The sequence below is a fragment of the Haplochromis burtoni genome, unplaced genomic scaffold, assembly GCF_018398535.1.
Source record: "Haplochromis burtoni strain Fernald_Lab_line unplaced genomic scaffold, NCSU_Asbu1 Contig_469, whole genome shotgun sequence".
Taxonomy (NCBI): domain Eukaryota; kingdom Metazoa; phylum Chordata; class Actinopteri; order Cichliformes; family Cichlidae; genus Haplochromis; species Haplochromis burtoni.
In genome coordinates, this window is record NW_024582830.1 from 257,315 (window position 1) to 273,727 (window position 16,413).

Genomic DNA, 16,413 nt, shown 5'->3' on the forward strand with positions numbered 1-16,413 from the left:
TACTGGTTTCCTCCACTTTAGTTCCCAATCACAGCTCTGAGAGAGATCAAAATCCTTCAACTGCTCAAACACGAGAACGTTGTCAATCTGATCGAGATCTGCAGGACCAAAGGTTTGTGTGACACATCTTTGTGTGGATTTATTTCAGTTAGTTGGGGGTTGTTTTTAATTTGCTGTTCTCCTTTTCAGCTACTCAGTTTAACAGGTACAAAGGCAGCATCTACTTGGTGTTTGACTTCTGTGAGCATGACCTGGCTGGGCTGCTGAGCAACGCCAACGTGAAGTTCACGCTGGCAGAGATCAAGAAGGTGATGCAGATGCTGCTCAATGGGCTGTACTACATCCACAGGAACAAGGTTAGACTCTCAGAGACACAGTGGGTACTTTAAACCAAAGGAAATTCCACTGTCAGAATATTAATGGGGATCTGTTGTTCTTTGCTCAGATCCTTCACAGAGACATGAAGGCAGCCAATGTGCTCATAACCAGAGACGGCGTCCTGAAGCTGGCCGACTTTGGTTTGGCTCGAGCCTTCAGCCTGGCCAAGAACAGCCAGGGGAACCGCTACACTAACCGCGTGGTGACGCTGTGGTACCGACCTCCAGAGCTGCTGTTGGGTAAGAAAGAAACAAAAGACTTGTACTCAAACATAGTCACAGGTATAATCAGGGAAAAGTAGTACAAGTAAATTTCAAATGTACTCCTGGTGCAGTTTTTTAATTTCTGTGTATTCTTTGTTTTTGCAGGTGAGCGAGATTACGGGCCTCCAATCGACCTGTGGGGCGCCGGCTGCATCATGGCCGAGATGTGGACACGGAGTCCAATCATGCAGGGGAACACGGAGCAGCACCAGTTGACCCTCATCAGCCAGCTCTGCGGTTCCATCACGGCAGAGGTGAACCTTCATTCTTCCTCTCAGACTCTGTTTGTTCTGTTTCTCAGCTCTGTGTTAACTTAACTAACACTCGGTTCTCCCATCAGGTGTGGCCCGGTGTAGACAAGAAGTATGAGCTGTACCAGAAGATGGAGCTGCCCAAAGGTCAGAAAAGGAAGGTGAAGGACCGCCTCAAAGCTTACGTCAAAGACCCGTACGCCCTGGACCTCATCGACAAGCTGCTGGTCCTGGACCCGGCACAGCGAATCGACAGTGATGACGCCCTCAACCACGACTTCTTCTGGTCAGACCCGATGCCGTCAGACCTCAAGAACATGCTCTCCACCCACAACACGTCCATGTTTGAGTACCTGGCCCCGCCTCGGCGGAGAGGACACATGCCCCAGCAGCAGCCCAATCAGAACCGGAATCCGGCGACCACAAGCCAGACAGAGTTCGACCGCGTGTTCTAAACCAGGTTCTTGACGCTTGGCAGTCCAATTTTCCTTCCAGACGTCTGTGGATTAACTGGGAGCAAACGTTTCCTCCTTGTCTTCACTGCATGTTTGAGGCAAAACTTATTTTTTCTTACAGCTACTCATTTCTCTGTGTTACAGAGTTATTTATGAAGACAGTGTTAAAGTTTTATTTAAGACACACTTACAAGGACACTTATTCTTCTGACACAAAGGGACGTGCATACCTAAAATAAAGTTGTTTTTTTTTTCTTGTCTTCCTTAAATGTACCTGGCAGCATGTGGTCCAACACATGTGTGGCCTGACTTGACCATCAGGATGTGAAGTGACTGAAAGACTGCAGTACCTCCAGCAGGGGGCAGCATCATATCGCTGTATATCTTTATACAGCACATGTACATAACGTTTTATACTCCAGCATCGCTGAACAAAAGTGTTTTTGAACTGTGGGCTGGGCCTGTGCCTGTAATGTGAAATTTGGGGTCAATAAAATATTTTAAACCCTATCTGATTCCTGACCTTTATTTAAAAAAAATAAATAAATAAAAATGTTCTGTTTAACAGCTGTAGCTGTTTTAGTCTGGATGAAAAACCAGATGTTGTCTTCTGTTTTATACACACTCACAGAATACCACATCTGGTTTTTGGTCCGGACCAGGAGGTTTTAATTTTATTTTTTATAAATAACTAAGTGCACCAGCAGTTGTAGAACTGATCATGTGTCATGTGGTCCAAGACATGTACTTATCTCATCATCTCATCTCGTTTAAATGACTTAAGTAAACACTGTTAAGCTTTATAAGTAGGAAACAAAAATATCAAATCAAATCAAATCACTTTTATTGTCACATCACATGTGCAGGCACACTGGCACAGCACATGCGAGTGAAATTCTTGTGTGCGAGCCCCACAAGCAACAGAGATGTGCAAACACAACAACACAAACGAGCAAAATACAAGAATGGCCAACCTGAAACTAATAAATATATGTACAATATATAATAGTGTATGCATTTCTGGATGTGTATACTAAATATTTTCTACGTGTGTGTGTGTGTATATACACATTTTTACAAATTAAATAGTAAAAATAAATAAATAAAATAATAATAATAATAATAAAAATATATAAAATATACAGAGTTGAATATGTGCAAAACAAGTGGCATTACTGTACAGTATGGAGTGCATAATGTTGAAGTTCCAGTAGTGAAGCTGAGGTGTCTATGACGTGTTCAGCAGTCTGATGGCCTGGTGGAAGAAGCTGTCTCTCAGTCTGCTGGTACGGGACCGGATGCTGCAGAACCTCCTTCCTGATGGAAGCAGTCTGAACAGTTTATGGCTGGGGTGACTGGAGTCCTTGATGATCCTCCCCGCTTTCCTCAGGCACCGCTTCCTGTAGATGTCTTGGAGGGAGGGAAGCTCACCTCCAATTATCCGTTCAGAGCACCGCACTACTCGCTGGAGAGCTTTGCAGTTGTAGGCGGTGCTGTTGCCATACCAGGTGGTGATGCATCCAGTGAGGATGCTCTCAATGGCACAGTGATAGAAGGTCCTGAGGATGCGGGGGCTCATGCCGAATCTTTTCAGTCTCCTGAGAAAGAAGAGGCGCTGCTGCGCCTTCTTCACTGTTTTGTTTGTGTGTACTGACCACGTAAGATCCTCAGCCAGATGTACACCAAGGAACCGGAAGCTGCTCACTCTCTCCACAGCAGCGCCGTTGATGGTGATGGGGGTGTGTACTTCTCTGCACCTCCGGAAGTCCACTATCAACTCCTTTGTCTTTGCGACGTTGAGGGTGAGATGGTTGTCTTGACACCAGTGGGTCAGGGCGCTGACCTCCTCCCTGTAGCCGTTATCACATGGGATAACCCTCTTAGATTAATAAGCTTTCTGGAAATTTAAAAAGTGCATTGGTGTGCAAAAGTCTTAAGTCATTTCTTTATATTTTTCGTCCAGCCAGACTTTAATGAAACTTTCCTCAAAAGTGCTCTTGCAATAGTTGTCCCAGCTTTCTAAACTTCTTTCATTGGTTGCTCTTTCACCAAGCCGGGCATCTTAACTCGAGGGATGAACCTGTGTTTTGTCCAAACTTATAAGAAACCCTAAAGTTACAAAATCTTTAGGTACTTGGATAATAGCAGCCTGTCACAGGAAAAACATCATTTGTGTTTCTGAATTCTAAATGCAGAGAAGTACCAACAGATATTGCAGAACCATCTGGAAAGCGTCTGATTGACAACAGCTTCATTCTTCATCATGACAGTGATCCGACACACACTGTCAGTGTAAAAACGCACCAGAGACGAGTCTCAGCGTTACTGAAGCAGCGTGAAACGATCCTGACAGAGAACAGAAGAAAAGGCAGAAATGTCCAAGCTTTGAGAGCTTTGAATATCCTTAAAGAAGGCTGGGGAACTATTCCTGATACTACTTAAAGAAATTACAGAAGCTGCCCCAGAGATCAGGCCGTGTCAAAGAATAAAGGTGCTCATTCACTTTCAAGCTAACAAGAATTGTACAAACAGGCTACAATAAATCGTTGCATCTATTCCCCATTTTCCAAGCAAAATATAAAATAAGACACGTCTTCTTCACTTCAGTGACCTACTTCAGTCCAGCGAGTTAGAAGCCTGGTGGCAGAAAGTGGGTTTATATAACATAATTTTATAATATAATAATTTATATAATATATATTTTGTAATTTAATTTGAAAATGAAATATAATTTAAGAAGTGCTAAATGTATATTCTTATATCTTAACTAAAAAAAATTCATCTGAAAATGTGGTTGACTTGTTTTATGGATGTTCTACATGAGGCCAACAGAGGAAGGGTTTATTAATATGCATGTATCTGCTGTGTGTGTTTGTGTGAACCCACTCTGGGCTGGTAGTTTCCCTCCCCTCAGCCTAACAGCAGTCTGTGTGCGCTGTCAGAGCAGAGCTTTACAGATGATGGATTGCTCTTTTAGTTCCAGAGCTCATTCCCCGTCACTTCTCCTGAAGAGGAGGGTGTGAAGACAACGCTGACAACAACAACTAACATAAATTAGAAAGCGCTCCAGTGGACAGATGGGCCTCCGACTCCTGCAACCGGCTGCATGCAAATGGACTCCCGGCTATGCTCCTGCCGCTGCTGCTGATGGTGATGATCTGTATGGATGAGAGGTGGATGGTCTGAGCTGTGCCAGGTTTAGGCCTCATCAGAACTGACTGTGAACTGTTTCCAAAGGCTCTTCACACTGATGTGATGATATTCTGGGTTCAGGAGGTGTTTAGGGGCAACTGCCATGTCAGACTGGGATAAATGTCACCTCACATGGAGTCCTCCATGTGGCAATGCTGCTGTTTTTTGGTGTGGCTGTGCTCTGTGGAGTTCATTTAATGTGGAAATACTAATGCATGCTCTGTTTTCTCACAGTCTCCAGGTCAGGAGCTCATCATCATATGCATTAAGAAAACCCTTCTCCTGTTTTATCTTCTGCAAAATCCCAGAAGAAGCTCCATTCTCTAACAGCCAGCAGGGGGCGAGTACTCTGGTTTCAGCCAAAATCTGATTGTCTATTAAGGAAATTATCTGACCTCAGTAAACACTGTCCCGGCTAAGTCTTACTGAATAAAAGACCACGTTTTGTAAAACGTGGTCCCATTTAGAGTAAAACAGGTGACTTACAGTGGGGCAAAAAAGTATTTAGTCAGCCACCGATTGTGCAAGTTCCCCCACCTTAAAATGATGACAGAGGTCAGTAATTTGCACCAGAGGTACACTTCAACTGTGAGAGACAGAATGTGAAAAAAAAATCCATGAATCCACATGGTAGGATTTGTAAAGAATTTATTCGTAAATCAGGGTGGAAAATAAGTATTTGGTCAATAACAAAAATACAACTCAATACTTTGTAACATAACCTTTGTTGGCAATAACAGAGGTCAAACGTTTACTATAGGTCTTTACCAGGTTTGCACACACAGTAGCTGGTATTTTGGCCCATTCCTCCATGCAGATCTTCTCGAGAGCAGTGATGTTTTGGGGCTGTCGCCGAGCAACACGGACTTTCAACTCCCGCCACAGATTTTCTATGGGGTTGAGGTCTGGAGACTGGCTAGGCCACTCCAGGACTTTCAAATGCTTCTTACGGAGCCACTCCTTTGTTGCCCGGGCGGTGTGTTTTGGATCATTGTCATGTTGGAAGACCCAGCCTCGTTTCATCTTCAAAGTTCTCACTGATGGAAGGAGGTTTTGGCTCAAAATCTCACGATACATGGCCCCATTCATTCTGTCCTTAACACGGATCAGTCGTCCTGTCCCCTTGGCAGAAAAACAGCCCCATAGCATGATGTTTCCACCCCCATGCTTCACAGTAGGTATGGTGTTCTTGGGATGCAACTCAGTATTCTTCTTCCTCCAAACACGACGAGTTGAGTTTATACCAAAAAGTTCTACTTTGGTTTCATCTGACCACATGACATTCTCCCAATCCTCTGCTGTATCATCCATGTGCTCTCTGGCAAACTTCAGACGGGCCTGGACATGCACTGGCTTCAGCAGCGAACACGTCTGGCACTGCGGGATTTGATTCCCTGCCGTTGTAGTGTGTTACTGATGGTGACCTTTGTTACTTTGGTCCCAGCTCTCTGCAGGTCATTCACCAGGTCCCCCCGTGTGGTTCTGGGATCTTTGCTCACCGTTCTCATGATCATTTTGACCCCACGGGATGAGATCTTGCGTGGAGCCCCAGATCGAGGGAGATTATCAGTGGTCTTGTATGTCTTCCATTTTCTGATGATTGCTCCCACAGTTGATTTTTTCACACCAAGCTGCTTGCCTATTGTAGATTCACTCTTCCCAGTCTGGTGCAGGTCTACAATACTTTTCCTGGTGTCCTTCGAAAGCTCTTTGGTCTTGGCCATGGCGGAGTTTGGAGTCTGACTGTTTGAGGCTGTGGACAGGTGTCTTTTATACAGATGATGAGTTCAAACAGGTGCCATTCATACAGGTAACGAGTGGGGGACAGAAAAGCTTCTTACAGAAGACGTTACAGGTCTGTGAGAGCCAGAGATTTTCCTTGTTTGAGGTGACCAAATACTTATTTTCCACCCTAATTTACGAATAAATTCTTTACAAATCCTACCATGTGGATTCATGGATTTTTTTTTCACATTCTGTCTCTCACAGTTGAAGTGTACCTCTGGTGCAAATTACTGACCTCTGTCATCATTTTAAGTGGGGGAACTTGCACAATCGGTGGCTGACTAAATACTTTTTTGCCCCACTGTAAAGTGTACAGACCACGATGCCACGCTGGCTCACTTTACACCCTTGTAAGGTTCACTTCCTGCTTTTATCACATTTCCGGTTCCACATTTCCTTTTTAATTGCCCTCCTCAGTCTCACCTCTGCTCACTTATCTAGTCACACTGCCCTGTATATACGCTCTCCGGTGTTAAAGTTGTTGCCGAAATGATCCCATATGGTCTTCCGGCACCTTCATTTAATGTGTGATTAAATCTGATGGGCAATTTAATACAAAATGATGTCAACCAAGTTCATTCTTAATAGCACTGCAGCCCGGCAGTCCTTCCAGGTGACGAGAGAGAGGCAGGTGAGTCATCGTGCAGTCATGCCTACACACTTTTAACCCTTATCATCCCAGTCATGTGCTGATGTGTCCAGACCAACACGGTACCTCAATATGGGGCTAGCTCAGTAACTTTTTATAAGTGGCAGATAATTTCAAATGCAATGTTTGAAAAATCTAAAACATATCAGCAAGTACACAAACTGCCCACTCAAATCTTTTATTCAGTAAGACTTAGCCGGGACAGTGTTTACTGAGGTCAGATAATTTCCTTAATAGACAATCAGATTTTGGCTGAAACCAGAGTACTCGCCCCCTGCTGGCTGTTAGAGAATGGAGCTTCTTCTGGGATTTTGCAGAAGATAAAACAGGAGAAGGGTTTTCTTAATGCATATGATGATGAGCTCCTGACCTGGAGACTGTGAGAAAACAGAGCATGCATTAGTATTTCCACATTAAATGAACTCCACAGAGCACAGCCACACCAAAAAACAGCAGCATTGCCACATGGAGGACTCCATGTGAGGTGACATTTATCCCAGTCTGACATGGCAGTTGCCCCTAAACACCTCCTGAACCCAGAATATCATCACATCAGTGTGAAGAGCCTTTGGAAACAGTTCACAGTCAGTTCTGATGAGGCCTAAACCTGGCACAGCTCAGACCATCCACCTCTCATCCATACAGATCATCACCATCAGCAGCAGCGGCAGGAGCATAGCCGGGAGTCCATTTGCATGCAGCCGGTTGCAGGAGTCGGAGGCCCATCTGTCCACTGGAGCGCTTTCTAATTTATGTTAGTTGTTGTTGTCAGCGTTGTCTTCACACCCTCCTCTTCAGGAGAAGTGACGGGGAATGAGCTCTGGAACTAAAAGAGCAATCCATCATCTGTAAAGCTCTGCTCTGACAGCGCACACAGACTGCTGTTAGGCTGAGGGGAGGGAAACTACCAGCCCAGAGTGGGTTCACACAAACACACACAGCAGATACATGCATATTAATAAACCCTTCCTCTGTTGGCCTCATGTAGAACATCCATAAAACAAGTCAACCACATTTTCAGATGAATTTTTTTTAGTTAAGATATAAGAATATACATTTAGCACTTCTTAAATTATATTTCATTTTCAAATTAAATTACAAAATATATATTATATAAATTATTATATTATAAAATTATGTTATATAAACCCACTTTCTGCCACCAGGCTTCTAACTCGCTGGACTGAAGTAGGTCACTGAAGTGAAGAAGACGTGTCTTATTTTATATTTTGCTTGGAAAATGGGGAATAGATGCAACGATTTATTGTAGCCTGTTTGTACAATTCTTGTTAGCTTGAAAGTGAATGAGCACCTTTATTCTTTGACACGGCCTGATCTCTGGGGCAGCTTCTGTAATTTCTTTAAGTAGTATCAGGAATAGTTCCCCAGCCTTCTTTAAGGATATTCAAAGCTCTCAAAGCTTGGACATTTCTGCCTTTTCTTCTGTTCTCTGTCAGGATCGTTTCACGCTGCTTCAGTAACGCTGAGACTCATCTCTGGTGCGTTTTTACACTGACAGTGTGTGTCGGATCACTGTCATGATGAAGAATGAAGCTGTTGTCAATCAGACGCTTTCCAGATGGTTCTGCAATATCTGTTGGTACTTCTCTGCATTTAGAATTCAGAAACACAAATGATGTTTTTCCTGTGACAGGCTGCTATTATCCAAGTACCTAAAGATTTTGTAACTTTAGGGTTTCTTATAAGTTTGGACAAAACACAGGTTCATCCCTCGAGTTAAGATGCCCGGCTTGGTGAAAGAGCAACCAATGAAAGAAGTTTAGAAAGCTGGGACAACTATTGCAAGAGCACTTTTGAGGAAAGTTTCATTAAAGTCTGGCTGGACGAAAAATATAAAGAAATGACTTAAGACTTTTGCACACCAATGCACTTTTTAAATTTCCAGAAAGCTTATTAATCGGACTACAGGGGTATCACTGGTGATGAACGCTTACGGGGAGGAGGTCAGCGCCCTGACCCACTGGTGTCAAGACAACCATCTCACCCTCAACGTCGCAAAGACAAAGGAGTTGATAGTGGACTTCCGGAGGTGCAGAGAAGTACACACCCCCATCACCATCAGCGGCGCTGCTGTGGAGAGAGTGAGCAGCTTCCGGTTCCTTGGTGTACATCTGGCTGAGGATCTTACGTGGTCAGTACACACAAACAAAACAGTGAAGAAGGCGCAGCAGCGCCTCTTCTTTCTCAGGAGACTGAAAAGATTCGGCATGAGCCCCCGCATCCTCAGGACCTTCTATCACTGTGCCATTGAGAGCATCCTCACTGGATGCATCACCACCTGGTATGGCAACAGCACCGCCTACAACTGCAAAGCTCTCCAGCGAGTAGTGCGGTGCTCTGAACGGATAATTGGAGGTGAGCTTCCCTCCCTCCAAGACATCTACAGGAAGCGGTGCCTGAGGAAAGCGGGGAGGATCATCAAGGACTCCAGTCACCCCAGCCATAAACTGTTCAGACTGCTTCCATCAGGAAGGAGGTTCTGCAGCATCCGGTCCCGTACCAGCAGACTGAGAGACAGCTTCTTCCACCAGGCCATCAGACTGCTGAACACGTCATAGACACCTCAGCTTCACTACTGGAACTTTAACATTATGCACTCCATACTGTATAGAAATGCCACTTGTTTTGCACATATTCAACTCTGTATATTTTATATATTTTATTATTATTATTGTTATTATTATTATTATTTATTTTATTTTTTTTTTACTATTTAATTTGTAAAAATGTGTATATACACACACACAGGAAAATATTTAGTATACACATCCAGAAATGCATACACTATTACATATTGTACATATATTTATTAGTTTCAGGTTGGCCATTCTTGTCTTTTGCTCGTTTGTGTTGTTGTGTTTGCACATCTCTGTTGCTTGTGGGGCTCGCACACAAGAATTTCACTCGCATGTGCTGTACCAGTGTGCCTGCACATGTGATGTGACAATAAAAGTGATTTGATTTGATTTGATAAATGTGTTGTTTCCCTGAAAACGTTAATAAAATAACTTTTTATTAAGTCATTTAAAAATAATGAAATAGTAATGATCCTGGACCCATGTAACACACTATCAGTTTCAAACCTGGTTGACAACATTAGTTATTTATAAAAAATAAAATAAAAACCTCCTGGTCCGGACCAAAAACCAGATGTGGTATTCTGTGAGTGTGTATAAAACAGAAGACAACATCTGGTTTTTCATCCAGACTAAAACAGCTACAGCTGTTAAACAGAACATTTTTATTTATTTATTTTTTTTTTAAATAAAGGTCAGGAATCAGATAGGGTTTAAAATATTTTATTGACCCCAAATTTCACATTACAGGCACAGGCCCAGCCCACAGTTCAAAAACACTTTTGTTCAGCGATGCTGGAGTATAAAACGTTATGTACATGTGCTGTATAAAGATATACAGCGATATGATGCTGCCCCCTGCTGGAGGTACTGCAGTCTTTCAGTCACTTCACATCCTGATGGTCAAGTCAGGCCACACATGTGTTGGACCACATGCTGCCAGGTACATTTAAGGAAGACAAGAAAAAAAAACAACTTTATTTTAGGTATGCACGTCCCTTTGTGTCAGAAGAATAAGTGTCCTTGTAAGTGTGTCTTAAATAAAACTTTAACACTGTCTTCATAAATAACTCTGTAACACAGAGAAATGAGTAGCTGTAAGAAAAAAGAAGTTTTGCCTCAAACATGCAGTGAAGACAAGCAGGAAACGTTTGCTCCCAGTTAATCCACAGACGTCTGGAAGGAAAATTGGACTGCCAAGCGTCAAGAACCTGGTTTAGAACACGCGGTCGAACTCTGTCTGGCTTGTGGTCGCCGGATTCCGGTTCTGATTGGGCTGCTGCTGGGGCATGTGTCCTCTCCGCCGAGGCGGGGCCAGGTACTCAAACATGGACGTGTTGTGGGTGGAGAGCATGTTCTTGAGGTCTGACGGCATCGGGTCTGACCAGAAGAAGTCGTGGTTGAGGGCGTCATCACTGTCGATTCGCTGTGCCGGGTCCAGGACCAGCAGCTTGTCGATGAGGTCCAGGGCGTACGGGTCTTTGACGTAAGCTTTGAGGCGGTCCTTCACCTTCCTTTTCTGACCTTTGGGCAGCTCCATCTTCTGGTACAGCTCATACTTCTTGTCTACACCAGGCCACACCTGATGGGAGAACCGAGTGTTAGTTAAGTTAACACAGAGCTGAGAAACAGAACAAACAGTCTGAGAGGAAGAATGAAGGTTCACCTCTGCCGTGATGGAGCCGCAGAGCTGGCTGATGAGGGTCAACTGGTGCTGCTCCGTGTTCCCCTGCATGATTGGACTCCGTGTCCACATCTCGGCCATGATGCAGCCGGCGCCCCACAGGTCGATTGGAGGCCCGTAATCTCGCTCACCTGCAAAAACAAAGAATACACAGAAATTAAAAAACTGCACCAGGAGTACATTTGAAATTTACTTGTACTACTTTTCCCTGATTATACCTGTGACTATGTTTGAGTACAAGTCTTTTGTTTCTTTCTTACCCAACAGCAGCTCTGGAGGTCGGTACCACAGCGTCACCACGCGGTTAGTGTAGCGGTTCCCCTGGCTGTTCTTGGCCAGGCTGAAGGCTCGAGCCAAACCAAAGTCGGCCAGCTTCAGGACGCCGTCTCTGGTTATGAGCACATTGGCTGCCTTCATGTCTCTGTGAAGGATCTGAGCAAAGAACAACAGATCCCCATTAATATTCTGACAGTGGAATTTCCTTTGGTTTAAAGTACCCACTGTGTCTCTGAGAGTCTAACCTTGTTCCTGTGGATGTAGTACAGCCCATTGAGCAGCATCTGCATCACCTTCTTGATCTCTGCCAGCGTGAACTTCACGTTGGCGTTGCTCAGCAGCCCAGCCAGGTCATGCTCACAGAAGTCAAACACCAAGTAGATGCTGCCTTTGTACCTGTTAAACTGAGTAGCTGAAAAGGAGAACAGCAAATTAAAAACAACCCCCAACTAACTGAAATAAATCCACACAAAGATGTGTCACACAAACCTTTGGTCCTGCAGATCTCGATCAGATTGACAACGTTCTCGTGTTTGAGCAGTTGAAGGATTTTGATCTCTCTCAGAGCTGTGATTGGGAACTAAAGTGGAGGAAAACCAGTTATATTTCATCCACACCAACTTTCAGGACACTGGATTTTAAATGACGCCAATGCTCTGGTTTCTTACCCCTTCTTTCTCGTTTTCCATCAGCACTTTCTTCAGTGCAACTTTCTTCCCTGTCTGCCGGTGCTTCGCTTTGAACACCTCCCTGTACAAAAGACAAATTTTAGAACAGTCGGCCTTTTAAACTACTCGACTCAAACGGTATATAGCCTAATGTATAGTAGGCTAGAGAAACAACACTGCTGGCATTTGTGTGGTAGACATGATCTCAGTCCACTTCAGACAAGAACTGCTTCATCCCAAAGACAAAGGTGAACAACAACAGGAGTACTTAGACCTTTACAGACTAAACACTAGGGGTGGGTTTTGATTATCGATTTTCCGATTAAAATCAATTCTAGCTTGAATAAAATGATATTGATTCATTACAATCCTGAATCAATTTTTAAATATAAACATATTTTGCCTGAAACTCCAGAATCACAGGTTAAACCTCACAAAATTTCCACAGCCACCAAAAACGTAAGCTTCTCTGACCTGACGACACATACACGGACACCCTGTCTGGACTGAAAGCCAACAGCTCACAGGTTCTGGTGCATCAACAGGTCCACGCTCTGTGTTTACATCTTTTTTGCGCTAGATTCTGCAGCTGTAGGCTTTGTCTCTCTCCAACCACATTATACTGAACCAGCAGCAAAAGAAGATCCAAACTATGCTTCACATAAACATCATCATGAATCCCCTCTTACTTTTGCTGTTCTGCTCCAACCACGATAAAATGACACTTCATGCACAGCTCTCTTCGTCTCTTCCAATCTAAAAATCTGTTTTCTGCGTTATTTGCTTCCTTATTATGCACAAGTCTATCGTTATGTGCAGCGTTGTCAGCCGCTGTGTTTTTTGCTTGTTTGGTTTTTTTTTTATTCAACTGACTTCCAAAAAGAAAGCCTCATTTCTGCTGTTTAACTCATTCACTGCCATTGACGTCTATAGCCGTCAATTGCAGTGAATGATCGATTGTTTGTTTACATCACTCAGCACAAGCAGAACTGCATTACTGCATGCAGAAGACATCTCTGTATAGTGACAGTACTTGTGATTTAAACAGGCAAATGTTCAGCATTCAAACTACAGGTGAACAATAGTCAAAGCCAGATGTCTCCCTGTTAAGTCGATGTCAGTACACATCTACACAGCATGTCAACAAACCGTGGAAAAAAAGCCACAGGATATTTAAAAAAAGAATACATGAATGATTGCGGGTAAGGATCTCTATATGTTAGTATTTACGAAGGGTATGTTGTGACTTATCTTCACAATTACAGTGGTCCCTCGCTATAACGCGTTCACCTTTTGCAGCCTCGCTGTTTAGCGGATTCTTTTAGTGCAATTTTGCATGCTTTTTGTTTGTTTGTTTGTTTTTTAAAGTCCATTGTGTTCTGCGTCCCGATAGGCTGTAGATCATTGTCGATCTCCTCCGTGCCGCCGAGGAGATCGACAATGATGACACCGCAGAATCACTACATTGATCACTGAAGTGCTGCACTGTATGTTTGTAAGTTTTCTCCCCCGACAAACACAACAATGTCGACGAAACGTTCTGCACCGTCAAAGGTACCTGCGGTAGCACACAAAAGGCAGAGGAAGATGCAAACTCGACCGTAAACAAGACGCGAATATCACACCGGAAACGAAGCGCCCTACAGGAGTTTCCCCACCGGAAGTAGCATATGCTAAGGTGCACTGAAACCGATTCTAGAAATCAGTGACGATACTCAGCCCTAGAATAAACACCCACTTCACAAAAGCATGGCACAGCATCGGAGAATCAGCTCATCGGGACAGAGGTCAAGCTGCCTCTCTTCCACATCAGGGGAGAAGAGATGTCACTCATTGAGAATACAACGCAAAGCCTTTTTTGGTGCTCTATGAGTGAGCCTGGTTTTCAGCATGTGGCTCATTTAGCCAGTCACAAATTATTCCGGTGCCATATCTCGGTGCCCTGTTGTTTCAGTTGATCGCAGAAGACCATAGCCCATGAAAGCTTTGCAACTTTACAAACCAAATACCTTTTTAAAAACATGTCGAAACAGCCTTCCTTAATAAGCAGCTGGACTAATACAGGAAGGAAACTTCCGTTGTTTACCTGATCTTCATTCACTCCGTGCGGCTAGCAGTTAGCACAGCTAGCCTTAACACAGCTGGCGTTTATACGGAATTCGCAAAGCAGCTAAAGAATCTTTACCAACCAGCCTGCTTTGTACTACTCACCCAAAGGTTCCTTGTCCTATCTTGGCCATTTTCTCGTACTTGGAGAACTCGTCACAGAAAGGGAACTCCACTCCGTCGTAGTACTTCGACATGATGGCGGCCTCCCGGTCGGGCCTGGACAAAAGGAAAATTCACGAGACTTTATAGTGGTAACATCAAACAAGGCTTACACAGAACGCGCCTCAAATCCAGCTGAAACAAACTAAAGCAAACCCGTTTGATAAATTGAAAAATAAATAGATTTAATCTTACTTTTCAGCCCCGGTGGCATTGCTTGTCTTATCCCGCTGCATCCTGTCCGTGTCCGCGACGTAGTTACGTATGGAGGGTCTGCGCAGTGCGCACGGCGTCACCTCTAGAGCTCAGCGACGCCCCGCATGCTAATGTGGGGGCGGGCTTGGCAAAAAGTAAAAATAACCCCAAAAGAAGCAACAATAAAGAAAAACAACTGAAAAATAAGCAGTAAAAGAATAATAAATATTAAGAAAATAAATAAAAAATAAAAAACCAATCTCGTAAGGCCGGGTTCGTCTGTAGCGTCTCATTCAGAAAGGTCAAGTCTGTCGGGGTGGGGGTCATAGAGGAGTGGAGTGGCCTCTCCGAAACTGTGTTGTCATGCCATAATGCATGCCCTCATACAGGGTGGGAATTCCAGTTCTCCTGATCCTCCTGAGTGCATCAAACATGAAACCATGTCACAAAAATAATATATTTGTAAGCTTTGAAACTTGCACAGTGGTTTATGTAGAACTCTTATTTTCATAACTGTAAACAAAGGAACTCACTGTTAGCCCATTTACTTCCGCCAACATGTATTTATTCATAATCTTATAACTTTTACTTAGAAGCTGTAGTGATTGCCGTTTCCATTCGTTAAAATTAAACATGTTGTCGATCTGTTAATTCACCATTAAATGCTGTGCTTCTGTATGGCGGTTGTATTAATACATTATTATTATTATTACAGGGTAGCCACATACCCTCAGCATGCTGATGGAGGTCTCTGCACATTAAAACCATCAGAACTCTCTGTTTTCAGCCGGTTTCAAGTGCTTTTCTTGATTTCCTGCGAGCTGCCTGCCACCCCCCCCCAGCAGCCATTTGCTTGCCTCTGCAGTTATTTTAAAGCATGCATCGAAACTAAACTTGACTGGGAAATAAAAGAGCTATTATCATTATTCAAATCTATCTGAAAGAAAAGAAACAACAAGCTAATTTATGATTCACATGGGTTTTTTTTTAATACTTAAAACAGCAACAACAAACACTGGAGTTTGTCTTTGAAGGTTCTTAGTCATCTAGGTCATTGTAGTCTAAGGAGCTTGGAATTAAATCATCTAAATTTCTTTAAGTTTTCTTGAAGACGTTTCACCTCTCATCTGAGAACCTTCTTCAGTTCTGAGAGCAACTGGTGGAGAGTCCCAGATTTAAGCCCTATGGGAGTGTACCCAAGAGGGTCATGGGCCCCTATTGATCCTCTACCTAATCACGGAGCCAAGGTGTGAAAACGGGTGTGGGCCAATCAGCCAGAGTTTCGGGTGAGTTCATTGTGAAACCTGGCCCCACCTTATCATGCGAATTCCTGAGATCAGATGGCCCAGGATGTGAGTGGGCGTTAAGGCGTCTGGGAAGGGATCTCAAAACTGGATTATAGATGGCAGAGAGTTGGTGTCGTAAACCACCGCCTCTGTTCAAAGATGGTCGCTCACAGTGGACATAGATGGCTTCTTTCACTCCTCTTTCAAACCATCTGTCCTCTCTGTCCAAAATGTGAACATTGGCATCCTCAGAGTGACCTTTGTCCTTAAGATGCAGATGGACTGCTGAGTCTTGTCCCGTGGAGGTGGCTCTTCTATGTTGTGCCATGCGTTTATGAAGTGGCTGTTTGGTCTCTCGATGTAGAGGTCTAAGCACTCCTCACTACATTGTACAGTCTAACATTGTTAAATTTGTGTTTAGGAGTTTTGTCTTTGGGATCAACCAGTTTTTGTCTGAGTGTGTTGT

General features: G+C 43.7%; 2 protein-coding genes across 2 annotated transcripts; one reads left to right on the plus strand and one right to left on the minus strand.

Annotated features, from left to right (window-relative positions):
- Positions 1–21: 21 nt before the first annotated feature.
- Positions 22–1,857, plus strand: LOC121811818 (cyclin-dependent kinase 9; the record flags this gene model as incomplete). Its single annotated transcript, XM_042213698.1, is given in 5 exon segments — positions 22–112; positions 190–356; positions 446–617; positions 747–895; positions 982–1,857. Coding segments are annotated over 5 exon segments (945 nt in total), but the record flags the coding sequence as incomplete, so codon positions are not given.
- An 8,420-nt stretch (positions 1,858–10,277) lies between these two features.
- Positions 10,278–14,773, minus strand: LOC102310831 (cyclin-dependent kinase 9 (CDC2-related kinase)). The gene is made up of 8 exons (XM_005946229.3): positions 14,662–14,773; positions 14,410–14,523; positions 12,199–12,280; positions 12,020–12,110; positions 11,776–11,942; positions 11,515–11,686; positions 11,237–11,385; positions 10,278–11,152 (listed from the first exon to the last, which is right to left on the minus strand). The coding sequence occupies exons 1-8, from the start codon at positions 14,700–14,702 to the stop codon at positions 10,787–10,789; spliced, it is 1,182 nt and encodes a 393-aa protein (XP_005946291.1). The 5' UTR covers positions 14,703–14,773; the 3' UTR covers positions 10,278–10,786.
- Between the last annotated feature and the right edge of the window lie 1,640 nt (positions 14,774–16,413).

Bases quoted from the DNA above. Each gene is read 5' to 3' on its own strand.
- LOC102310831 (XM_005946229.3), bottom strand. From the start codon at position 14,702: ATGCAGCGGGATAAGACAAGCAATGCCACCGGGGCTGAAAA. The intron at 12,111-12,198 runs GTAAGAAACCAG...CCTCCACTTTAG, and splicing joins TGGAAAACGAGAAAGAAGGG to TTCCCAATCACAGCTCTGAG. The intron at 11,943-12,019 runs GTTTGTGTGACA...TCTCCTTTTCAG, and splicing joins CGAGATCTGCAGGACCAAAG to CTACTCAGTTTAACAGGTAC.